Source organism: Myotis yumanensis, unplaced genomic scaffold (assembly GCF_028538775.1).
Source record: "Myotis yumanensis isolate MYYU_CA2020_CCGP unplaced genomic scaffold, mMyoYum1.0.hap1 SCAF_12, whole genome shotgun sequence".
NCBI classification, from domain to species: domain Eukaryota; kingdom Metazoa; phylum Chordata; class Mammalia; order Chiroptera; family Vespertilionidae; genus Myotis; species Myotis yumanensis.
In genome coordinates this window covers 56,511,371-56,537,407 of record NW_027223763.1, presented here as the reverse complement: position 1 = coordinate 56,537,407, position 26,037 = coordinate 56,511,371, and the positions used below count along the sequence as shown (strand labels likewise).

The 26,037-nt window shown below is 40.2% G+C and overlaps 1 protein-coding gene across 2 annotated transcripts in view; it reads left to right on the top strand.

Moving 5' to 3' along the window:
• Positions 1 to 26,037, top strand: part of TTC39B (tetratricopeptide repeat domain 39B) — a 116,245-nt gene that overhangs the window by 74,634 nt on the left and 15,574 nt on the right. For both annotated transcript variants that reach the window (XM_070431701.1, XM_070431702.1), the window contains 11 exons: positions 2,222 to 2,289; positions 5,752 to 5,816; positions 8,911 to 9,016; positions 10,407 to 10,472; positions 12,581 to 12,689; positions 13,225 to 13,292; positions 13,382 to 13,441; positions 16,101 to 16,262; positions 17,126 to 17,217; positions 17,856 to 17,982; positions 22,501 to 22,609. In XM_070431701.1, the coding sequence (XP_070287802.1) occupies positions 2,222 to 2,289; positions 5,752 to 5,816; positions 8,911 to 9,016; positions 10,407 to 10,472; positions 12,581 to 12,689; positions 13,225 to 13,292; positions 13,382 to 13,441; positions 16,101 to 16,262; positions 17,126 to 17,217; positions 17,856 to 17,982; positions 22,501 to 22,609 (1,032 nt within the window). The remainder of the gene's footprint in view (positions 1 to 2,221; positions 2,290 to 5,751; positions 5,817 to 8,910; positions 9,017 to 10,406; positions 10,473 to 12,580; positions 12,690 to 13,224; positions 13,293 to 13,381; positions 13,442 to 16,100; positions 16,263 to 17,125; positions 17,218 to 17,855; positions 17,983 to 22,500; positions 22,610 to 26,037) is intronic.

Sequence of the window (26,037 nt, the reverse complement as noted above, 5' to 3'; positions counted from 1 at the left end):
ATTTCAATGCAAAATGAAGGTATTCCCTTCAGTGAACTAAGACATCGAAGAAATAAGACTTTCACAAATTAAGTTGCATTTATTCCTATTGAATTTGCAATCCAAACAGACTTTGTGTTCAAGGGAGCATGTCAAAACATTGTAGCTTTAGCGTGTGATTTGTTTTTCCTCTTGGTAATTTTCATTTACATCCTTGAGTGGCTGGTTGGGTGCAGGAGGAAATATAGTTAATTAAACTTTTCATGGGTTTAACATGGAACACACCCGTCCTTCTCTCGTGGCTGGCATATCGCCCTGAATGGCTTTTGAATTGCCTTGAGGAACACATAGTTACAGGCAGTGCTTAGGATGGGAGAGGGATTTAATGTGAAGAATATGTACATGGAGTTCAAACGTCCTTGCCTTTTATCTCTGCTTTCTGCTTACATCCTTCAGCTGCTGATAGATTTGTCTGTCTTTAACGTAACTCTGACCCTGCCACCCTTCTGCCCAGATCCTGTGCGAGGACTCGCCATTGCCTCCCGAATCGAGCCCCGACTCTGACATTCAGTGTTGTCCATAATTTAGCTCTGACTTAACATTTCCAGACTCAGTGGCCACACCTCCCTTTACACCTGGTGCTTCAGCCACAGGCACACCTGCAGGTGGTCCGCACTTTCCTCGCCCAACGGCAGCTTCCCCCGCGGCACCTGCCCCACGCCAACCGCCAACCGTCTGGGTTACTGAGCAGGCTTTCAAAGTGAATAGTTCCTAACCATGCCCGCTTCGTTACAAGTGTACCCGGGGGAGAGGATAGTCAGGTGGCTCTACAAATAGAAGTTGCCAGTTTTTATCGACTGAATACACCGGGAAAGTCCAAAAGCACACGTGGAGGTGGGGTGTTTCGAAGGACTGAGACCCTGTCGATGCTGCAGGGATGTGCACAGGCCACCACTCCTCAAGTGCAGCCCATCCTTATGGGTGCTCGTGGGGGATCTTAGAGGCAGAGTTGCTTTTTTTGTAAATTCAATCTGTGTAATATGAGCATGGCAGGACGTTGAACCCATTTGTGAAAACCAGTGGTGTGTAGTGTGTGTGTGTGTGTGACAGAGGTCGGGGTCTGGTGTGTAAATAAAAGCAGTAGTTCTTATCCAGTTTAATTCAACAGCTTTTCCGCTAGCACAGAAACACCCTATTTTTCAGTGCGGCACACAGAATGTCCTGCTTTATTTATGTATCAGGTGCTTCTTGGAGTGGTGAGCTCCACACCCAGCACCTCACCGGTTCCTGAGCTCTGCAGTAGAGACCTTGTAGCCAGGCCGTACAAACGAGGAGACCAGCAGGGAGAGGCTGGGGAGCTTTCTGGAGGTCCTACAGCTGAGTACTTGGCAGAGCCTCTCCTCCAACCCGGGCTGTTAAACACCCCAAGCTCATTTACTTAAATAAAATACCCATTTGCATCTCAGGGATAAAACAGGAATCAACTGATGTTTTTCATGCAAAAATGCAAAGATTCCCCGCTTCTCCCCAGTCTCTGCAAGTGTAATGTCTTGTGTGGGAAGATAGACCCAGTGTTTGAGGCGCTCCACGGGCCCCTGGGATATACATGCTGCACAGAGCCCCCGTTCCAGGCCTTTGTTCCCGTGCTCGGTGTCACAGCCATCAACATAGGCTCAAACCTGGCTCGTGCGCTTTTCACATGGCTTTTGTGTGTAGGGGCCATGACGTGTGCACACAGCACAGTTCTTTGTCACGGAGCTCTAGAGAATGGCTGTTTTCAGGTCACTATTGTGTCTGATCATTGCCATGATTATCGTACCTTCATATTTTAGAAGCTAGAATTCACAAATGTAAGTTAGTTTTTTCAATCTTTATAACTGTTAAGCTTAAATATTGCTATTAAAAATAAGTGGTTTTCTGTTTTGGTTTTAATGCTTTTGAATTTTGGTTTCCACTTACAAGCTGAGTTCGGGTCCCTGACACTAACGGCCCGACTCCTTGCCCTCACATTTGAGTGGAACCATAAGATGACTCTCCTGGGCCAGTTTGCACATTCTGGGAAAATCTTGGGGAGAGACTGAGAACGGAGGTCATCGTTCCACTTTTGCAGAAGCATCAGGGCAATCTAGGGTTTTGCATTTCTCTTGGGCTCATTGATCTACCAGTCTTTTCTGAACATCTCAGAACAATTACTGTGCACTGGGATTTTCCTTAATATAATTTTATTTGTTTCTTTTCATAGAGGAAATGCATGCCGAAATCTGTTATGCCGAGTGTCTCCTACAGAAAGCAGCACTCACCTTTGTGCAGGTAACGAACCTTTGCTTTGGAGTCCATGTTGCTGGGGTAGGGTAGCCTGCCAAAACTCCATAGAAAAAACATGGCTCCTTCCATGTCAGCGCTTCAGTTCTTTTGACTTAGAGCTGCAATGAAAGATACTTGTTATTCTCATAAACCAGGGAGCTTTATTCCTATTCACATGTACTTAGAGTCTTTTTCAAACTGCAGTCTACTGGAAACGACTACCTTTTAAAGAAACTGTCTTGCAAGTACCACACCTAATTTCAGGATGCTCCTCTGTATGAAAACCAAGCTTCTCTCTCCCTCTGTGCTTGCTCTTCTTGGTAGAGGGCTGCACACAGCAGTGGCCCGGGCATAAAAGGCTTCCCTAATCCTTGGCCGTTCCCTTCTTGCATCAGCTGCTTCAGCGGAGCTCAGTTATGCATGCACCGAGAGCCACACCTTTCATGCATACTTCAGTTTTTATTTTTCTCCTTCTCCCTCTTCTCATTCCCCTGTCTTGCTTTTAGTTCTTCCTCTGAATGAGCATTTTTAAAAAGTCACTAACAAAACCATGACTCATTTCCCTAGGAGGTATTTTAATTTCACCTCGAGGGACCGTTGCCACCAGTACCTATCATTGTATCTTCCAATGCTTCTAAAAAGCATGGGTGGCGGTGATGGGCACCGTGGGGCAGCCGTGGGGTGGAGATTGTAAGAGGTAGAAATTCAGCTGTAATATGAAAAGAATCTTCCTCAGTCTCAGCGTTTCACATTGTATTGAGAATTGCTTTTCTCTTTTGCTGGAGGTTGACTGCTTAGGTTGGATCCTGGTTTGGCAAAATTGAATCCATCGGGCCCATGACCCTGTTTCTTAAAATCCAACGTATTATGAAGGCTGATTAAAAACAAGTCTTCCCGGCGAAACCGGTTTGGCTCAGTGGATAGAGCGTCGGCCTGCGGACTGAAAGGTCCCAGGTTCGATTCCGGTCAGGGGCATGTACCTGGGTTGCGGGCACATCCCCAGTGGGAGATGTGCAGGAGGCAGCTGGTCGATGTTTCTCTCTCATCGATGTTTCTAACTCTCTATCCCTCTCCCTTCCTCTCTGTGAAAAATCAATAAAATATATTTAAAAAAACAACAACAAAAAAAAACAAGTCTTCCTGCCTTAGTAAATAAACATGATATTAGTCACGGAGGCCTTCGCTTTTTTCTGATGTGTTTCCCAAATGGGGATTTGACAACCACATCTGTGATTTGAAGGCTTATGTTATGCTTGGATACTTGTAATCAAACGTCCGGGAGATATCCATGGTTTTCCTCTTCCGCACGCCTCCGCATCCAGTCAGTCTCATGGTCATGCCTCTTTTACCTTGGGAAGAGTTAGCAGCTCCAACTCTTCCTCTTCCTTCTGATTATAATTGTCCAGTGGAGGTGCGCCTCAGCTCTTCCATGGGCTGGACAGCAACCCCGTAACTCTCTAATTTCTCTGACCTCCCGCTCATTCTCCATTGTGCAATTGAGCTCCCTCTCAAAGATGAGCACCTCACCTTGTCATTCCTCTGCTTCAGCCTTGAGTAGCACTCATGGACTACAGCAGTGGTTCTGTGTTAGAATACCAGAAATGGAGGAGGCTTTTTCAAACTAAACCGGTATCTCCCCTAGTTCCCCGCTCCCTCTTCCCGAAGGCCTCAGGTGGCAGGTATGTTGCATATTCGAGTGGCCTGGGTAGAGGTGGCTTTTTTACTCCTTCGTCATTCCCTTTGCTGTAGATTTCTGCAGCAGTGCTGAGGATGGCCAAGCACCCCGTGACCTGTAATGCTTTCTCACCTTCCCACTGAATTTTCCTTTGCTTGCAAACTTTACATCTGCTTTGCCTTTCTTCACCAGGCTACTTCCTAATCAGTGTGTGTGTGTGTGTGTGTGTGTGTACGTGTGTACACATGTGCTTTAAGCACCAATACTTCCCGTCCTCCAGCCCTCCCACCTTTATGCTGTTATGGCATCCCGCCGTGCATGTCTCCATCCGCATGCATTCCTTCATCCCTTAGCACAGTGGTCCTCAACCTTCCTAATGCTGCGACCCTTTCATACAGTTCCTCATGTTGTGGTGACCCCCCAATTTCATTGTTACAAATTGAACATAATTAAAGCATAGTGATTAATCACAAAAACAATATGTAATTATATATGTGTTTTCCGATGGTCTTAGGCGACCCCTGTGAAAGGGTTGTTCGGCCCCCAAAGGGGTCGCGACCCACAGCTTGAGAACCGCTGCTTAGCACATTGCATTGCTTTCGTCTAATTTTGCATCCGGGTGCCCTAGTGTAAAACAGGCATTCAGCCAATGTTTGGTGAATCATGAAATAAAATATTCTTATTTGAGGCAGATTTTAATCTAATTTAAGCACATATTTTTCTGGCCATTATTGCAATTTGTGTAATCTTAAAATACAATGATAAAAATTGTGTAGTGAATTTTGTATTTATTAATATTATAATAATTTAAATGTTAAATAGTTAAGTAATTAATGAAATTAGTAAACTAAAGTCAATTTTTCTTTTGCTTCAGATGATGTTCAAGTGCACAGGAGATAAATACCAGAGCATTTTTCCGATATTAGTAGCTTAGAAAAGTATTCTGAGAAATGGGAAACATGGGACCATCTCCATTTGCATCATCTATTATACAGGGTGGGGCAAAAATAGGTTTACAGTTGTGAGTACACAAAACAAAGTTTATTATTGTATTATTATTTATTGTATTATTTCCCATACAGACAACTGTAAACCTCCTTTTGCTACCCTGTAGTAACTTCCTTCAAGCAGTTAATTTGATATGCTTTTTAAAGAGACTTTTGGAACCTTAGAATGCTGAGTCTAAAAATGCCATTCATTTAGGCCAACTGCCTCAATTTGATGGTTGATGACCATTGGGCAAAGAGAAGTGCATTTCCCCCAAAAAACAAAACTTCACATTATTGACAAGAAATTTAGAATCCAGAACAGTTATTTTTAGTTTGGAAATATATATGAATGACACTCACAATGATAAATGGTCTTTGTCTATTAAAATACCCTGTGAAAAAAAGAACCGAATCCCATTGACTGGAGTATGGTGGACAGGGACGGCAAAGGCCTTAGATCATATTCCTAGGGCCAACCATTTTGGATTCTATTGAACCGAGAAGAAAGTTCATTAAAGTACGTTTGTATTCACCAATATGGCCCCTTATTGTGAGAGTTATTTCTTTAATTACTTTCTTAAAATAATTTGAGGATTTAAAAAATGTTTCCTTTCTGTTGTCCTCTAACTTGGAAGAAAAATGACGAAATGGTATTTCAAATATAAAACAATAAGAATGTTTTAATTTTAAAAATGATGTTCTCAAAAGATGGTATCTTGTTCAGATCACACAGCTACATAGCTGTGGGGAAGGTTTAAGAATCTCCTGCTAGATGATCTAATTATTTAATTGAATTGTTTTCAGGATGAAAATATGATCAACTTCATCAAAGGTGGACTCAAAATTAGGACGAGTTACCATATATATAAGTAAGTTAAAATTTAAGATGTGGGCTTTTTAAATCTTACCACTGGAAGTTTGTATTTTTGACCACGATGATGTAGTTTTTCCTGTACTATGGACCATTTTGGACTTCAAAATTTATGACTAGGGTTTTTTTTTAAATTTGATGTTGGAAAAAATGCACTTGATTTCTGGCTTACTGATTGATTGCTATAGGACAGTGATGGCGAACCTTTTGAGCTCGGCGTGTCAGCATTTTGAAAAACCCTAACTTAACTCTGGTGCCGTGTCACATATAGAAATTTTTTGATATTTGCAACCATAGTAAAACAAAGACTTATATTTTTGATATTTATTTTATATATTTAAATGCCATTTAACAAAGAAAAATCAACCGAAAAAATGAGTTTGCGTGTCACCTCTGACACGCGTGTCATACGTTCGCCATCACTGCTATAGGACAACAGCATATAAATTTCAATGTAATTTTAAGGGAAAACAACTGAACATTAGCTGATAATTTATGTTTAGGTAATCTTAGTATCTCTCTTCTACAAACAATTCATAAATTTAAAATGACAGGTATATCTTTGGCCCAGCCTCTAGAGCAGCATTGCCCAATAGAATTTCTGCAGTGATTCAAATGTTCAATTAAGGTGGACCATGGTGTTGTTCGTAGTTTCTGTATCCTTTTTGATTTTTATCTAGTGGTTTTATCATTTACTCACAATGTTAAAACTCCCTAACTTTGATTCTGGAGTCATTTATTTCTCCCTTTAGTTACATCAGTGTTTGCTTTGTATATTTAGAAACTCTGTTGTTAGGCTTATATATTTTTAATTGGTTTATTTTCCCAATAAATTAACCTTTTTATAAGTATGAATTGTCCCTACTTAACTCCTTATAATATTCCTTGTCTTGAAATCTTTTTTTCTTTCTGATATTAATATAGCTATTCATGCTATTTTATAATTAGTGTCTGCGTGGCAAATATTCTTTTACTTTTAAAAATATTTAAATTGCCTTTCTTGTAGCTGTGCATCATTGTGTCCTTCGTTTTTATCAGTATGACAATATGTTTGCACTTGTGACTACCATTTTGTTTTTTCACTTTGCCTCATTGGTTTTTTCCCTTCTTTTGCTTTAATAAATTAAAATAGTAAATAATCCTTTTATTTTCTCAGCTGTAGCCATCTTTAATTTTTTAATAGTTGCTCTAGTGAATGCAATATACTTCTTGTCACGGTCAACTTAGAGTTAATATTGTACCATTACACATAAAATATAAGAACTTTGCAAAAGTATAGTTTAATATTCTACCTATTGTCTTTTATACTATTCTGATGATAGTACACATATGCATATTATAAACCTCACAATGCAGTGCCAATCTTTTGTTGAAATAGTCTTATATTAGAGTCTTCTTTATGTATCCATATAGCTACCATTTTTGGTGTTCTTCATTTTTTCCTGTGTATTTTCAGACTGAAGCATTTAGTATTTTAAGAGATACTTTTACCCAAAATGATTTCATAAAATTATATTCCATTCAAAAACCCTGGAGGGGGATGGATTGTGGGATCCTGATAAACTGTTTTTAACTTTTCTCTCAAAATATTTTTAGAAGATATAAATGAATGTTAAAATTGATTGCTTCTAGTCATCAAAACTTAAAAAACTGAAGAAATTAAAATAGTCTTATAATGGCACAGACATATACGAGTGGAATGGAACATGGGGTTTTAAAACAGATGCGTCATGTGTGTGTATGCACGTGTACACACACTTGTGTGTATTAAAATATACGAAATTCCTATACATACACAAATCTCTTTCAGAACAGTGGAGGAAGACAGCGACTTTAACAAATGATTTTGGGAAAATTGGTCTTCATTTTGAAAAAATGACTTTGCAAAAATAAATTCCATATAGATTTAATATTAGAATATTTTAGAAAGAATACTAATAAAACATAGGAAAGTGTTTTTTTATAATCCTAAAGTACGAAGACCTTTAAACTTTTGTGTGTTTTTAAAATTTTTTCACTTTGAAATAATTTCAGAATTTTATAAGAACTTTCAGATATTCTTTACTCAGTTTCACAAAACTTAACATCTTATAGAACCACAGTACAGTTATTAAAATCAAGAAACTAACATTGATTTATGAACTAATGTATCATGAACTAATGTATTGACTTTACTCAATTTTCTCTGATTGTCACACCAGTGTACTGGGTGGTTATGAATTTGTGGGGGGTGAGACATAATTCAGTTCATAGCTCCTTATATTTCCTGTAATCTGCAAGTTTGAGCTACAGGATTATTAGATTCAGGTTAAATAAATTTGACTTAAACACATCATAATATAGGTGCATGCATTATAATTACATCATAACACATAATATCTGGTTATTTCTTAATGTCCTTAAAATATGTTTACCAATTTGGTAAGCAATTCCTGGTTATTATAAATTTTATATCTTTGTCATTGAGTTTAATTTGCATTTCTCTTTTGAAGATGTGAAGGGAACGGGAGAAATGCATAGAAAAGATATTAAAGTGAGAAATCAGTAAGATTTCCTTGGAGGAACAGGAAAAAATAAGAGGGCAAATGGAGCTATTGTGATGGAATTTGCTTTCTTCTTTCAGTGTTTCCTAGTCACAAGCTCTAATTCATTTGGTCTATTGGAGACTATGGTGATCACACTGAAATTCAGGGGTTTTTTGTCAGTAGCATCTCAGTTAGTTGATGGAAGATTGGGTGGCTGGGGAATGAACCGCACCCAGGAAGTCCCCTCTACCGCATTGTGGGAGGCTGGGAGACCGAGGTTCTGCAGTCCTACATCTCCTGGGTCATACTTGCTGATGTTTGAACCTCTCTTGCTTTAAGCCCAGAGGATTAGTCCTGGTAAACAGTGTAGAAAGGAGTGTGCCATTTTTCCTAACTGATAATTACGCAATAGCTTTAAAAGTAAAACTCAACACAGCAGCATCTACTTAGATATTTTCTAGAATTTTGGCCAATGACAATTATTTTATGGTGTGTAAGTGTGAAATTTGACTTAATCATTTTCAGAGTCATAATAAATTTATGCTCTAACTTTTGTCTTCAATCCAGAGAATGTCTTTCTATCCTGCATATACTTCAGAAGAACAAAGTTGAGCAACAGTTCTTCCATGAGTTTGAAGGGGGTGTCAAACTTGGAATAGGGGCCTTTAATTTGGTAAGTAAATAATTATATATCCACCAGAATCGTTTGTAAAAGATCGTAGGTTTTCAGTGCCTTCTGTACTGTATTTGAACCTCACCCTGACCCTCTGCCTGGGTCTGGTTGGTAAGTGGTAGAGTGGGATCAGTTTTCTTCTGTTGAGACCCAGTGAGGGCTTTGGCCAGTCTGTGTTGTAAAGTCCTGCACATGTTCAGAATAATTTTGGGTTGTACAATAAGGGAAGCATATAGCACTCTGATGGAGAAATAACGTTTTTCGGTAAGAAGGCCTAGGAATCCAGTTCCATTTCCACATCAGAAGTATTGTTGCTATAGCAATGACGGCTCTGAAATGAAAAATAGGTGATGGAGTGACATTCCCCAAGTTATGGTTAAAATTTATAATAACCAGGAATTGCTTACCAACTTGGGGAATGATTTTGATGTTCTGGGTGAGGTGAAACGTTGGGAGTAGATACCTGTCCAATTGTGATATATTAGAGATTTTGAATTTTATTAAGGTTTGACTGGAATTGTTGTGAAAATAAATTGGTAAAGGGAATCGTATGCACGAGTGTATATGTTACCTTGGCCACTTTGACAGAGGTGGCTGAGCAAGGAGACTGACCACTGTCCACAGGATAGGTCAACCCATCCACTTGGTTATTAAAATCCTCCTCTTCTGAGGTCAGCCTTTAGTGAACATGCACATGCGACACAACTGTCTTCATGGCTTTTGCCCATTCAGAGAGGTTCATCCACACACCTCTTCCGCAGACCTTGTTGTCTTCAATGTTCCCATCATGTTCTTTCCAAATCCCTGACCATCCAAACAAACCATGGGCTCCAGCCCCTGAATCGCATATAATCACACATGCGGGCATTTCTCCTTCTAAGCAAAGTGAACAGCCTGGTGCAGTGCTGGACGTTCGGCACTGGGAGGATTTCCCTTCACCACGGCTCCGCAGGGGTGTCCCAGGGAGGGGCTGCAGGTCCACTTTGGTGGTGCCTGCAGGTCATGCAGAATACAACACCCTTGTGCTTTCTGAAGAGGATGCTAAAAGAAACCTTGCTTGGAACGGTGGGCCCTGAGGAATTGCCGCCTCCTCATTGCATCACTACACATGACAGGAGCACGTCATCTTTAGAGCATGCTGAAAAGGCCAGGTTTTCCTTTTTTTAAACATTTTCTTTAGATTATTGTCTTAGCTAAATGAAATTAATTAACAAGTAATGATCGCAACCTGTGCAGTAAGTGATGATTGAGACACGTCTAGTGATTTCAACTCGGTTCTAATTTTTCATATTCCTGAATTACTAAAACTTGGAGTTGTTTGGAGTTTAACATTTACCTACGGTGAGGTACACTAACATGTGAGCACACTTGTATTATTTTTCTCTTACAGATGCTGTCCCTCTTACCAGCACGGATTATCAGACTACTAGAATTCATAGGATTTTCTGGAAATAGGGTACAAATTTAATTTAATCTCAATTTTGACAATGAAGAAAAATTGTTATTTACTGAATCGTAGAGCAATGCAACATGTCCTCATGACCAACATGACAATTGTTGGCAATTTGTTTGCAGGATAATAAAGAGCCATTGGCCCTTGATCATGTCTTTTAGGAATTAGAGATGCTTTTTCTACTCAATTTTTTACCTTTGTTACCTAAATTCTGAATTAAAACTTTTATTTTACCAATACGGGGTGGAGAAAAAGTAGGTTTACAGTTGTTCGGATGGAAAATAAGGCAGTAATTAATAATACAAGAATAAAGTCTGTGTTTTATGTACTCAACAAAATCTTACTTTTGCCCCACCCTGTGTTGTGCTTGCTTGGAGCTTCAGTACACTTGGTTCACATTTGCTTCCTTAACGTTTTTACAACCCCAGAGTCTTTTGTAAAACCAGGAAATTGGCTAGATTTCCAAGTCTAACATTTAATGATTCACATGATCAAGCAGAGCTGCAGTATTTTGGGTTTCCTTGTCTTTTTTACAAGCTTTGCTATAAAACTAAGCAAGGACATTTGTTTTCCATGAGTCTGTTTTTGTACTGTATAACATTTATTAATCATAGCATTCAATATGCTATTATCAGAGTTGCCTTATTGCAAAAGCCATCCCTGTTAATTAGGAGAGCAGGTTTCCAGAAATGTATGAGAATATATACAAGAACCTGTAATTTTTAAAATTCTCCCCCGAGGATGTTTTTAATGATTTTTTTTTAAGAGAGAAAGGAAGGGAAGGAGAGAAAAAGAGAGAGAGAACCATCAATTGGTTGCCTCCCGTACATGCCCCGACTCGGGATCGAATCTGCAACCTAGATATATGTCCTGTCCTGGAATCAAACCCATAACCTTTTGGGCTATGGGACAATGCTGTACCCAACTGAGCCACCCAGCCAGGGCAAAAACCTTTAATTTTTCCCCTCATTTATCCTATGTGCCGGAAGCTGGTCCATCCTTGATGCTTGACACAGTCGCTGCAGGGAAGAAACATCTGCACAGCATATGTTTCAAGGGACCTGGAGTATATGGCATGCTGTTCTTAATATGTTTGCTCCCCTTCTTAGCGCTATGTGTTTTAACCAGGGTCACCTCTCCGAGAAAGGTTGTTTCCCCAGGTGGGAATTTTTCCCTGGAGTTAGGGATTAACAGGACTAAGGAAGGGAATAAATCAGTAAAATCCCTTAACTAAGTGCCAGGTGAGTAGTTAATCACCTTAACTATGAACAATCACGCTTAAGCTACATAATCTTAGGATAATCTCCTTCAGTTACTTCCTTGTAGCTTAACAGAACAGTAGAGAAGTGACCTTGGAATGGAGATAACAAATGCCCTAACCTTTGGAATAGAATGGATAGGATTAAAATCAAATGGTATAAATACAGATGTAACAGGAGAATAGAGAAAGAACCTGGCTAGAGAACCTGGCTTTGCTGATCATCTGAACGCTGCCTCCGTGTCATTCCTTCTTCCCTGACTCCGTCCCCACCTTTGGGAACCCCTGGACCTGCTGGGGCTGGACCCCAACACTACTGTATCTGTCATTCATAAGGCATTATGTACTTATGGTGATCTCTTCATGATATGTTCTATCTATTCAGATTGTATTTAATCATTCCCCTTCCCCTTGACCATTCATCTTTCACGTGGCACTCACTATATTTTAATAAAATCATGTGCTTGTCTACTGTCTTCTCTATTTGATGGAAAGGTCTTTGGAGACATAGAACCATATTTATTTATACCCACCATAGTGCCTTCCACTTAGATCCTCAGTATGTTTTAACAAATTAATATTTATATCAGAGAAATAACAACATTTCTCTGAAATGAGCTCTGCTTTTCTCTCTCCCTAGAATCCACATGATATAAAAGAATTTGTGAGAGTGTCTTATGCTACTTTAAAATGTAAAGTTTGTTTCTAGTTAGGAATTATGACTATTCTAAGCTTTTGAAAAATGAACCCACCTTGGTGGTGGGTGGGGATACAGGAGCTAGCATTTTAAAGTTTCTGAATATGATTTTCCAGGCATGCTCTTCTCATTCTAAAATGCGTTTCATTGCAACAGGAACTGGGCCTCCTGCAGCTACAGGAAGGTGCATCCGGAAGAAGCATGAGGTCTCCACTCTGCTGCTTGACTATTCTGTCTTTCCATACTTACATCTCCCTAATACTTGGTAAGTGCTGGGCTGCATTTTATGTCATTGTCAGTTGATTATCTTTCACCTAAGTAACAATTTTGAAAAATCAGTAAGCGGTAATAGTCTAAATCTGTTTATTTATTTATGAATAAAGATGGAAAATAGTAACATTTGTCAGGGATGGTGGAGGGTTTCTTCCATTGAATTTTTAAAATCTGTTCATAGCTAAAAAAATTCTATAATACGTGTTGAAGGAGATCTATGTTAGCATCCTAGATTTCCTTTTAAATTAAAAAGTGGGGTAAAATAAGTTAATATTGCCATTAAAACTGGAAATTCCAATTAGGGAATCCAAGACAACCACCTCCGTTCTTAAGAATTAGTCCGTCCTAGAGCTTTCTTAAATGAAAGTCACAGGTGAGGCTTGTCTTATTATATTTTCCAAAGAAATGAACAGCTTTCATCTTTTCCATGAATAGGCCTTTGCTGCGTGTTAATGAACTGTGGAGAATTGATTATAAGGGTCTGCCGTGTTTCCTGGAGACTGAGGCTTTTCCTATTACATTTGCAGGGACAGGAGAGGTGAACCTTGTGGAAGCAGAGAACCTCCTGGCACCTTTCCTGAAGCAGTTTCCAAATGTACGCCAAGAACCGCAAGTGTATGTTTCAGCCGTGATCCCCTGGCCAGGCCGACCATTAAACAGTGTGTTCTTTTCCTTTCTCCACAGGGCTCATTTATGCTGTTCTATCATGCCCGAATAGAGCTGTTGAAAGGGAATGTAGAAGAGGTAATTTCTTTGGGAGGAATTACTTGGGAAGTTATCTGTGTGGTGGAGTTGCATCACATTCTCATTCAACATACGTCAATTTAGCTATATGCCCTAGACCAGTGGTCGGCAAACTCATTAGTCAACAGAGCCAAATATCAACAGTACAACGATTGAAATTTCTTTTGAGAGCCAAAGTTTTTAAACTTAAACTATATAGATAGGTACATTGTTATTAACTTAATTAGGCTACTCCTAAAGCTTAGGAAGAGCCACACTCAAGGGGCCAAAGAGCCGCATGTGGCTCGCGAGCCACAGTTTGCTGACCAGGGCCCTAGACAGAAGCAAAGGAAAAACTCTGTAATTAAAAAACCAACATTAAAATTTGTGTGTGTATGCTATTATATGTAGTAGATTACTGATTACAGTCTACATTTACACATAAAGTACATGAAACAGTTAATAGTAGAGTATACAAAATAGAGGTGGACAATTTAAGGGATTTAAAAAAAAAACTTGACTATTATCAATTTCTATCTATATATATAAAAGACTAATATGCAAAGTGTCCCCTCGGGAGTTCGACCAGGAGACCAGGAGTTCGATTGCTCGCTCGCTCGCTGTGACGTGCACTGATCATCAGGGGGCAGCGTGGAATGAAGGAAGGCCCCAATCGGCCTGGATTGCCAGCCAGGCCTAGGGAACCCTACCTGTGCACAAATTTTGTGTACTGGCTCTCTAGTATTACGTATTGACTTTGGAATTTAGCCCCTGCATGAGATGCAACCTCACTGTACTACATGTGTGCTCCTCATCAAAGTGAATTATTCACTAATTACCTTGAAGAAGATGAAGAGCCTTTATATAAATACTAGAGGCCTGGTACACAAAATTTGTGCACTGATAGAGTTCCTAGGCTTGGCCGGCAACCAGGGCTAATCTGTGGGGCGACCATCGGCGCGATCGGGAGGCTCCCGCTGGCACCCGCCTTGGCCAGCCTGGCACCACCTGCTCGCTGGCCCCACCTCCCACTGCCACTGCTGTTCGCCTCCCTCTGCAGGGCGACTGGTGGGGCGATCAGGGGGCCCCTGCTGGCACCCGCCTTGACTGGCCTGGGGCCTGCGGGCTGGGGACAGCTCCTGGTGGTTAGTGCGCGTCATAGGGACCGGTCGGTCTGCCATTTGGTCGATTTGCATATTAGGCTTTTATTATATAGGATTCTCACAAACAATTGTCTTCTCTACAAATGGGGTCAAACATATGTATTTTTCTTTGATTTGTTTTATTTTCTACTTACAATACATACTGGATTTCTGTCCAGGTCAGTGTATGTAACTCTCATTCATTCTTTTTGATGGCTGAGTTTCATTCATTTCTTAGGATGGATGTACTATACCTATTACAGCGGTCCACTATTGATAGACACCTGGCTACTATAAGCAATGCTGTTGTAAACATGATTATATGTATATTTCTGTGCATATGTGTGACATGCTGATCATTAGGATTTCCAGGTCAAAGATGTTTGCATTTTGATAAATGCTGCCAGATTGCCCTCCTGACTTAAGGCTATTCCATTTAAACTCTTGTAACGATAGAATACTTGTTTCCAGTGCTCTTTACCCAGTCTGGACAGGATCTGTTTTATTTTTGCCTCTTTCTTGGCTAACCAATGATAACCTAGTTTTATGTTTTTATTTTTATTGGTTTCAGAGAGGAAGGGAGAGGGAAAGAGAGATAAAAACATCAATGATGAGAGAAAATCAGTGATCGGCTACCTCCTGCATGCCCCCTCCTGGGGATTGTGCCTTGACCAGGAATTGAACCATGACCTCCTGGTTCATAGATTGATGCTCAACCACTGAGCCCTGCCAGCCAGACTAAGTTTTTTTTTTTTTTTTAAGAATAGCTCTTAGTTTTGTTTTTTTAAAAATATTTTTTAATTGATTTCAGAGAGGTAGGGAGAGGGAGAGAGAGAGAGAAACATCAATGATGAGAGAGAATCATTGATCAGCTGCCTCCTGCACGCCCCACACTGGGGCTCGAGCCCACAACCTAGGCATGTGCCCTTGACCAGAATCAAACTTGGGACCCTTCAGTCCATAGGTTGATGCTCCATCCATTGAGCTAACCCAGCTAGGGCAAGCAGAACTAATTTTTCAATTTATATTTTTTCGTTTCTTCATATGTATATTTGTTACTCATGTATCTTTCTAATTTGCCTATTCATCTTTGACAATTTTCCCATTGAGTTTTTTTCTAGAAGATTTGATAATCTTGTTGTATAAGATTAATCCTTTGCCACTTATGTGGCTGATGATATCTTCTCCCAGTCTGTCCATTGCCTTTAACTTTGCTTAAGGTATATTTCACTCTCTGAAAGTTCTGACTTTTATTGTCAGTCTTTTCTCAATGGTCCTCTACATTTTATATATTACTACATTTTATAACATCCCCATTCCCACATTATAAAGTTTCACAGCTGCCTCAGAAACTTAAACAGAGAGGCAGAAAAGAACTGTATCTTTACATGTGAGGAAAGGAACATAACATCATTTTGAGTGGTGTAGCGAGGGATGATGTTGTTATTTCTGTACAAAGTGTTTTATGTATTTTTCCATTAGGTTATTATCTCCTTGTGTAATATCTGGATGATCAGCTTTATGCAATTGACTTATAGGCACAAGAGATATTTCGAAAATGCATTTCAGTTCAAGAAGAATGGAAACAGTTTCACCATCTCTGTTATTGGGAGCTGATGTGGATTAATATATTCCAGCAAAACTGGATGAAGGCGTATTACTATTCAGACCTGCTTTGCAAAGAGAGTAAATGGTCCAAGGTAAAGAGCAATGCTTTTATTTTATTTTATTTTTTATATTTTTTTTTATTGATTTTTTACAGAGAGGAAGGGAGAGAAATAGAGAGTCAGAAACATCGATGAGAGAGAAACATCTATCAGCTGCCTCCTGCACACCTCCCACTGGGGATGTGCCCGCAACCCAGGCACACGCCCCTGACCGGAATCGAACCTGGGACCCTCTAGTCCACAGGCCAATGCTCTATCCACTGAGCCAAACCGGTTTCGGCAATGCTTTTATTAATGCCATCTATTTACTAATAAGTATACAGGACTTATTAGGACTATTTGTTCAGTAGTATGATGTCGACATGGTTTTCTCCACTGAGACCTGTCAAAGGAGGAAATGTGCATTCAGTGCCTAGTGGTTATGACCACTATTGGTCCTCAGCACTGCGTACTTTAAAAGCCATCCAAAGAGTCCTTTTCTACAGAGGCTTTTCCTCTCTGGAGAGGAACTGCACTTATATTTAAAAATTATTAAATACCAATAGTTTTGATAATTTTTTGTAGACTTTCCAATGCCCCGATGACAAAGCTTTTCATAATAACATTAATTCTGATCCATTTGTGAGAAGTTGGGAGGCATGAGATAATGATCTCTCGTTCATTTTGTCCATTTTCTCACCCAAGCGCGCAATAGTTGTATAGTAGGAAAATGGTCAGCAGTAAGTGAAAAGTGTTAATCTTATTTGGAACAGGCATCGCGAGTCATTTTCTTTTATTTCTTTGATACCTCTTAAATATTATCTCTGGAAGACCTCTAGGTCGTTCCTGATTGCAAGGTAGAAGTGCCATGTTCCTGCGGATCTTCTATAACCAGGTGCTTTTTTCTCTTCTTCCAGGCAACGTACGTGTACTTGAAAGCTGCGATTTTGAGTATGCTTCCTGAGGAGGAAGTAGAAGCAACTAAAGAGAATGTGGTAGCTTTATTCAGGTGAGCAATATACTACTTCCATAACCAAGGCCTCCTATGTATAGAGGAGCACACAAGTACATCTTCTTTTTTCCTTACTGCGCTCCCATGCTTCACCTTCCTATTTCTTTAATTGATCTACTTATTTAACACAGGAACTCTTTAGAAATATATTGAGCTAAGAGTCAACATGGCATCCTTTTAGCAGGAATTTTGAGAACACATTTTTTTTTTGTTTTGTTATTCGGACTTTGCTACTGCATTTTGAACAGTTTCCTAAGATGGTATTGTTGGCAAAAGACGTCAGCTTTTGCTGTGTATCAGAGGTATTCTGTGATCAGATAAACTTAAGAAACACAGTTTAACATATCCTTAGTTTTCATTAGTGTGTCAAAGGTTCCGAGAGGCTGTTCTGGGAAGTAGTTTGTTTAGCTTTGTTTACATTAGTATCCACCCATCGAGCCATCCAGCCATCCAGCCAGCCAGCCCTAGGAGTTGCTGATTCATTAGGTTTGGGGAGGAGCCTGAACATTGCCATTTGGTACAGGTTTCCACGTGATGCCGCTATTGGTCTAGACTAGGGAACGCTGCGTGAACACCATGGATGTAAATAGAGTCTGTGTCCTAATGACCTTTCACTGGGGCTGGGCTCTTCACAGACAGGTGGACAGCTTGAAGCAGAGAATTGCCGGGAAGTCCATCCCTACAGAGAAGTTTGCTGTGAGGAAGTCTCGCCGTTACTCCGCCTCGTTGCCTGCACCTGTGAAGCTCGTCTTGCCTGCCCTGGTATCTGCCTTTATTTTATTTACTGTTTGTGTTCTATAAGTTAATGGTCTATTCCTAGCAGCAGGGAGCACGCCCAGCTTTTGTTGTGAAGTTTAGCTTCATTGAAAACCATTGTAAGTGTTGTCTGTCAGGTGAACATTCATAATTAAATAATGAATATTACAGCTGATGTTTTTTTGACAAGTTGGTATGTTTGACCCATTATGATAAAAACTATTTAAAAATATATATCTTTTGATTCTTGATGACTCTGTGAGGATAGATTCTCTTTGTAGCCCATTTTATAGATAAGGAAATCCAGGCAGAGTGGGGTGAGTTGACTTAATTCAGTGGTTCTCAACCTTCCTAATGCCGCGACCCTTTAATACAGTTCCTCATATTGTGGTGACCCCCAATTTCATTGTTACAATTTGAACATAATTAAAGCATAGTGATTAATCACAAAAACAATATGTAACTACTAGAGGCCCGGTGCACAAAAATTTGTGCACTCTGGGGGGAGTGGGTCCCTCAGCCTGGCCTGTACCCTCTCGCAGTCTGGGACCCCTCAGGGGATGACCCCTGCTGGCTTAGGCCTGCTCCCTGGGGGATTGGGCCTAAGCTGGCAATCAGACATCCCTCTGGCAGCCCGGCAGCCCTCGGGGGATGTCCACTTGCCAGCGGGAGCAGACCTAAGCTGCAGTCGGACATCCTTAGCGCTGAAGAGGAGGCAGGAGAGGCTCCCACCACCACCGCTGTACTGGCAGCCATCAGCCTGGCTTGTGGCTGAGCAGAGCTCCCCCATGTGGGAGTGCACTGACCACCAGAGGGCAGCTCCTGCATTGAGCGTCTGCCCCCTGGTGGTCAGCGTGTGTCATAGTGACCAGTCATTCCCAGTCTTTCTGCTGTTTGGGTCAGTTTGCATATTATCTTTTTACTATATAGGATAGAGGCCTGGTGCACGGGTGGGGGCTGGATGGTTTGCCCTGAAGGGTGTCCAGGATCAGGGTGGGGGTCCCGCTGGGTTGCCTGGCCAGCCTAGGTGAGGGGCTGATGGCTGTTTGCAGCTGGTCACTCCCCCTTCAGGGTGGGGGTCCCCACTTGGGTGCCTGGCCAGCCTGGATGAGGGGCTGATGGCTGTTTTCAGGCTGGCCATACCCTCTTCAGGGTGGGGGTCCCCACTGGGGTTCCTGGCCAGTCTGGGTGAGGGGCTGAGGGCCGTTTTCAGGCTGGCCTGCGACTGAAGCTCCCAGCCTCTCCTTTTTTTATTTATTTTTTTTAATTCTGGGATTTATTTACCTTCTATAATTAAAACTTTGTTGCTGTCACTGGCACTCCCAGCTCTGAGGCCGCGGCTGGCTGAAAGCAGGTATCTGGGGTTTGTTTAGCTTCTATAATTGAAACATTGTTGCTTTCGGAGCTCAGAGCTGGGCCACGGCAGGCGGGGAACCTTGGCTTCTTCCATCACTGGAGCAAGCAAGCCTCCTTGCTCGCTTCAGCTGTGTGGCTGCCGGCCGCCATCTTTGTTGGCAGTTAATTTGCATATCTCGCTGATTAGCCAATGGGAAGCGTAGCGGAGGTATAGTTAATTACCCTTTTTGTCTTTTATTAGATAGGATATATGTGTTTTCCGATGGTCTTAGCACATTGTTTGCGGGTAGTTTTTATCCCACGCTCTATTACACTGGTAGAACGTATAAATACGTAAAACGTGTAAATACGTTTCCCGCATACAATGTGTTAGGCAACCCCTGTGAAAAGGTCGTTTGACCTCCAAAGGGGTCGAGACCCACAGGTTGAGTCCACTGACTTAACTTGTAATGCTAGCTACATAGGTCATTTTCTCTTTTCTGAGTGGCCACATTAAAAATGAATAGGTAAATGTTAAAAAGGAAGAGGAAGCATGAAAATGATTGAAAAGATGTAGTATTTTGTTTAATCCAGGATATACAGAAAGTTGTTGTTTGATCATGGAATCAACGAAATGTCATGAGTTGCTTCCCATCCCTCTGTAGAGCTCTGATTCTTTGGGATGTGCTGGTGTTTTCCTCTGGGAGCACATCTCCTGTGGACCAGCACATTTCCAGGACTCAGAGCCTGAGTGGCTGGTGGCTGCTGTACTGGGCAGTGCATGGCCCGAGCCATAGTCCTCATGGTTAGACCACCAAGGCTAGACTTCATAAAAACCGTAATTTCATCTTAAATGTTCTTTATGAAGACTTCTTGAAAAAGTACCGGGTATCTCAAATTCTTGTGGTTCGTTGGGGCATTAGATTTGCATAGGTAGTCAGCACAGGCAGCTGTTTATTGCCCTCTGACCTCTGCAGTCCTCTGCTTGGGTTTCCTGAAATTTAAAACATTTCATTTTTTATATTTCAGAGATTATTCAATTATTCCCCTTTGAAAGTTCTTCGTGTTTTTGTTTTTTTTTTCCCCCCAGTTTTTACTATTACAAACATGCTACAATTCATATTCTTCTACATTCTCCTTTCTGTCCTTGGGCATATAATTCTCTGGGAAAGCTTTCAAGAAATGGAGTACCTGGTTATAGGGTATATGCATTTAGTATTGTGACATTGCCAAACTGCCCTCCCAAAAAGGCTGAATCAATTTAAAATTCTACCAACAGTGTTTTACTGTTCGAATTTGTGTTTTTCTATTGGTACAGTTGAACATGTCTTTATGTGCCTACTTACTCTTATTTCTTTCTCCTTTTGTGAATTGTTCATATACCTCACTAGTTTTCCATTAGGCTGTTTATTGTTTGATCATTGAATTATGGGAGCTCTCTCTCTGTCTGCCTTGAGAAAGAAAACTGTAGCCCCTACCAGGTGATAGGAGCGACCTGCATCTAGTGCCCAAACCTGTGTGTTTCCTACTTCAGATAGACAATCTCAGGGAACACCACACCAGCACAGGTTATTCTGTGCCTGTGCTAGACGAAATATGAGCACTCTATATCTGAGCACAGATGAAGGTAAGAAAACCAGGAAGAGGACCAAATATTCCCTCGTTCCCAGCTAATGTGGGAGCCTGCTGCTGTATTCTCGGTGACAGCTTTTAGCTCCCTTCATAATTCATTTCTATCACTAATTTGTGCTTGGAAACGTTTTCTTCCTACATCACAGAACTTTCCTGAAAATCATCTGGATCACCATAGCCTTCTTGCTGCCCCAGAATTTCTATAAGCTAATTATATCCGACTTCATTAAGGGTCTTCAGGAAGGTCACCTCACTGCACTGATTTCTCTAGATCTAAGGCAGTAAAATTGGCTTGAATTGTGGTCACTTGCTTTCTTCTTGGAAATATTTCATCGGTAAAAACAACATCTTAAAAAGATCGTCATCATTAAATATCCCATTAGTTATTGAATTGAGTTGTGACACTGTTAGCAACAAGAAACTGTTAGACGTGAAATAAAAGGTAGAGTGTGGCAGTTTTAGTAGTTTAGTAGTTTTCAGTGGCATAAATTAAAGATTATCTTGTTGCCACTATACTCAATTGCATTTTCCTCATTTCCACTGTTTCCCTGTAAGAGATTGTTTAAATAATATCTTTACCATGTTTCATTTCTAAGAAATACTAATTGCCCTGCTTATTTCATACCTTTAAAAATATGAACTTCACTACCAGGAATATTATAAAAATATTTTCAAGCAAAAGCACATTTGCTTTTGGTCCAAAAAAAAATTCTCATCTGTTACCTTATTAAATGTAATTTGCAATAAAAAAATCATTCATTTACATTTTCAAGGCCTGTCATTCAGCCATATGGCCTTCAAATGAATACATTTTCTGCATTTTGGATTGCATTAGTGAACTGTCACATGTTTTAATGGTATAAAAGAACCTGAGTCCAGTGAAATATTTCCTATGTTCATTTCCAGTGACATCCTTGGAAACAATTTATGTAAATAATTGGCAGATATTTTAAAATGTTTTCCCTTTATTTAAATGTAACAGCAAAGATTTATATAAATAGAATTGTCCATTGTATCAGTTTAAAATGCTATATTTATTTGCCTGGCTGGTGTGGTTCAGTGCTTGAGCATTGACCCAGGAACCAGGAGATCACGGTGCTATTCTCAGGGCATATGCCCGGGTTTTGGGCTCAATCCCCAGTAAGGGATGTACAGGAGGCAGCTGATCAATGATTTTGATCATTGATGTTTCTATTCCTCTCTCCCTCTCACTGAAATCAATAAAAACATTTTTAAAAAATAAAATATTTACTTCGGTATCTATAATTGATTATCTTCCAAAATGTTTGAATACCAATAAGCGCTTAATAAATATTTGTTCGATGAATGAATAAGTTATTTTTTTCAGTAAAAACACACTATAGTATTTCTATTGAATTACTTCACAGTATAAAAGACAAACTCATATAATAAAATGAGAAAGGGGAAATGATATCACTCAACTCCATATGAGAGCCGTAGCAACCAAGGCAAACACACATTGGTAGTTTTGTTGTTGTAAAGGACATTGAATAACCGTCACATAATTGCAAATGGGTTTTCATTCCTCCCTGTTAGGAAATGATGTACATCTGGAATGGTTTTCCAATAGTGAGCAAAAGACAAGACCTCTCCGAAAATCTGTTGTTAACTATTGAAAAGGCTGAGACAACTTTACAAAATCAAAGTAAGTATGAACCTTGAAAGCCTGGAAATCCTTACCATTCCCTCTCCCCCGTCATGTCCCTGCTCACATCCGCTTGTGCTAATCTGTGTGCATCGCGAGGACAGAAGAGCTTGGTGACTGCAGTCCAGGTGAAAGGAGGAATGACACGCGCTGCACACGTGGACGAGCCTTAGGTGTACTCGGCTAAGTGCAAGAAGCCAGTAGTCTTTTTTATATGAATTATAAAATACTGACATTTATATGACATACTGACAATAGGTAAACCTGTAAAGACAGAAAGCAGACCAGTGGTTGCCCAGGATGGAGAACTGGGGTGGGCATGGTTGTTAAAGAGCCTGGCATTCCTTTTTGGGGTGATGAACATGTTCTAAGATTGATTGTGGTGATGGGTGTACAACTCTAATACACGCAGTGAGTTTTGTACTTTAAGTGGGTGAATTGTATGGTATGTGCATTATATCTGAATAAATCTGTTACCAAAAACGAGGAAGGGAAGAAGGCAGGCAAGTGTCCAAGCAGCCCAAGGAAAGCATGCACTTCTGATTTTATCTTGTGCCTCTTGCCACACCTGCTTTCACTCTCTAGTGACTATCATGCTTTTGTGGACACAGAGAAAACTGTTTTCGAGTTGAAATCTTATCACAAATTTATCCTTTTACTTATTACTTTTGGTGGCACTGGAGGCTCCTCTCCAGTTCCCCGGAGTGTCCTCTCCTGGGAGCAGCTGACTTGTTAGTAGAAGGCAGGCCAGGGTCTAGGGCTCATAGTCCTGGCTCTGCAGCTTGGAGACCGTGGAAAACCCACCTCCTCACCCCGACCCTCAGGTGTGGTCAGATAACACCCACGTTTTCTTTTTAAAGCAGGAGTGGTGTCGGACCAGATAATATCCCAGTTTTCGTGTTCTGACCTTTTCTAATTGTCTGTCTTCAATAGAGGATTTCTCTTTTGATAAACCGCCGTAATGCCAGCCTTTGTCCTTTGCCTTCCCCATCCCCCAAGATAATGTTCTTATCCTCTGGAGTAAAAATGAAAACGTCTGGTGCTAAGCATGGGGAAGGGCATACGAGTTCAGGAGGAGGCAGGGGGAGCAGAGCCGTGAGCTCATTTCTCTGAACCGGACCGGGACGGCCCTGGAGGAGCACTGGCCCCTCCTACCCAGTACACTCCCCGAGGGGCCTGCACGGTGACGCTGGCTCCAGGAAGGGGGACCTCGTTTGGGTTGTTTTTGTACTCGGAGCTGCAGCATGAGGCTGAAATGTTTAGTGAGATTTCTCTTTACAGTCTTTAAAAATGAAACACATTATTACAATTGATAGAAGCAGGTGAAAAAACTATCCATATTTTTGCTACAACACAGTTAATTTACAATTTTTGTATAGTCCATCCTAGCTGATTTTTATAGTTTCAATCATAATGTACCTGAACATATACTAGCCTAGTTTTTAAAATTTATTAATATGTCATAGACTATTTTTTGAAAATTGAGGTACAATTGACATAGTAATTTTAGGTGTATAGTAGGTTAGCATAATGATTCAATATGTGTATATATTGTAAGATGACCATCACAATAAGTCTAGTTAATATCTGTCACTATACATAGTTACACCTTTCTTTTCTTTTAAGATTATTCTCTTAGCAACTTTCAAATATCCACTGCAGCAATATTAGCTATAGTCGCCATGCTGTATGTTACATTCCTGTGACTTATTTATTTTATAAATAGAACTTTGTACCTTTGACCCTCTTCACCCACTTTGCTCGCCCACCTCCCAACTCCTGACCTCTGGCAACCACCAATCTGTTCTCTGTATCTAATCAGCATTGGTGGTGTGGTGGTGTTTTTTTTAAGGTTCTACATATAAGTAAGATCATATAGTATTTGTCTTTATCTGATTTATTTCACTTAGCATAATACCTTCAAGGTCCATCTATCTTGTTGCATGGCAAGATGTAATTCTTTTTTATGGCTGAATAATATTCCAGTGTGTGTGTGTGTGTGTGTGTGTGTGTGTGTGTGTGTGTGTGACATTTTCTTCATTGATTTATCCATCAATGGACACAGATTATTCCCATATCTTGGCTATTATAAATGATGCAATGAACATGGAGTCATATATCTCTTTGATTTAGTGTTTTCATTTTCACTTTTTTATTGAATTTATGGGGGTGACATTGGTTAATAACTTATATAAGTTTCAGGTGTACAATTCTGTAATAACGTCATCTGTATATTGTATTGTGTTCACCACCCTAAGCTAAGTCTCCTTCCATCACCATTTATCCCTCCATCCTCTCTTCCACCTTCCTCCACAGCCCTTTCCCTCTGGTAAGCACCATACTATTACCTGTGTCCATGAGGTTTTGTTTTGTTTTTCTTTTGCTTAATCCCTTCACCTTTTTCACTCAGCCTCCCAGCTCCCTCCACTCTGATAGCTGTCTGTCTGTTCTCTATCTATGAGTCTGTTTCTATTTTGTTTGTTAGTTTACTTGTTCATTAGATTCCACATGAGTGAAGTCACATGTACTTGTCTTTCTCTGACTGGCTTATTTCACTTAGCATAATGTTCTCCAGCCCATCCATGCTGTTGCAAAGGGTAAGATTTCCGTCTTTTTACATCCAAGTAGTAATCCATTGTGTAAATGTACCACAGCTTTTTTTATCCACTCAGGTACTGATGGGCACTTGGGCTGTTTCCAAATCTTGGCTATTGTAAATAACATTACAATGAACACAGGGGTGTATATATTCTTTTGAATTAGTGTTTCAGGTTTCTTCAGATATATTCCCAGAAGTAGAATCACTGGATCATACGGCAGTTCCATTTTTAACTCCATGCTGTTCTCCACAGTGGCTGCACCAGTCAGCATTCCCACCAACAGTGCAGGAGGGTTCCCTTTTCTCCACATCCTCTCCACCACTACTTGTTTGTGGATTTATTGATGATAGCCATTCTGACAGGTGTGAGGTGATATCTCATTGTGATTTTAATTTGCATTTCTCTGATGCTTAGTGACATTTAGCATCTTTTCGTATGTCTATTAGGCATCTGTATGTCCTCTTTGGAGAAGTGTCATTTCAGGTCCTTTGCCCATTTTTCAATTGTATTGTGGTTTTTTTTTTTTTTATGTTGAATTTTATAAGTTCTTTATAAATTTTGGATATTAGCCCCTTATCAGATGTATCATTGATGAATATATTCTCCCATTCAGTGGGTTGTCTTTTCATTTTGTTGATGGCTTCCTTTGCTGTGCAAAAACTTGATTATTTTTTCTCTTGTTTCCCTTGCACGAAGATATATATCAGAAAAAAACATTGCTATGAGAAATGTTTGAGATTTTACTGCCTATGTTTTCTTCTAGGATTTTTATGGTTTCGAGTCTAACTTTTAAGTCTTTTTTTTTTTTTTTTTAAATATATTTTATTG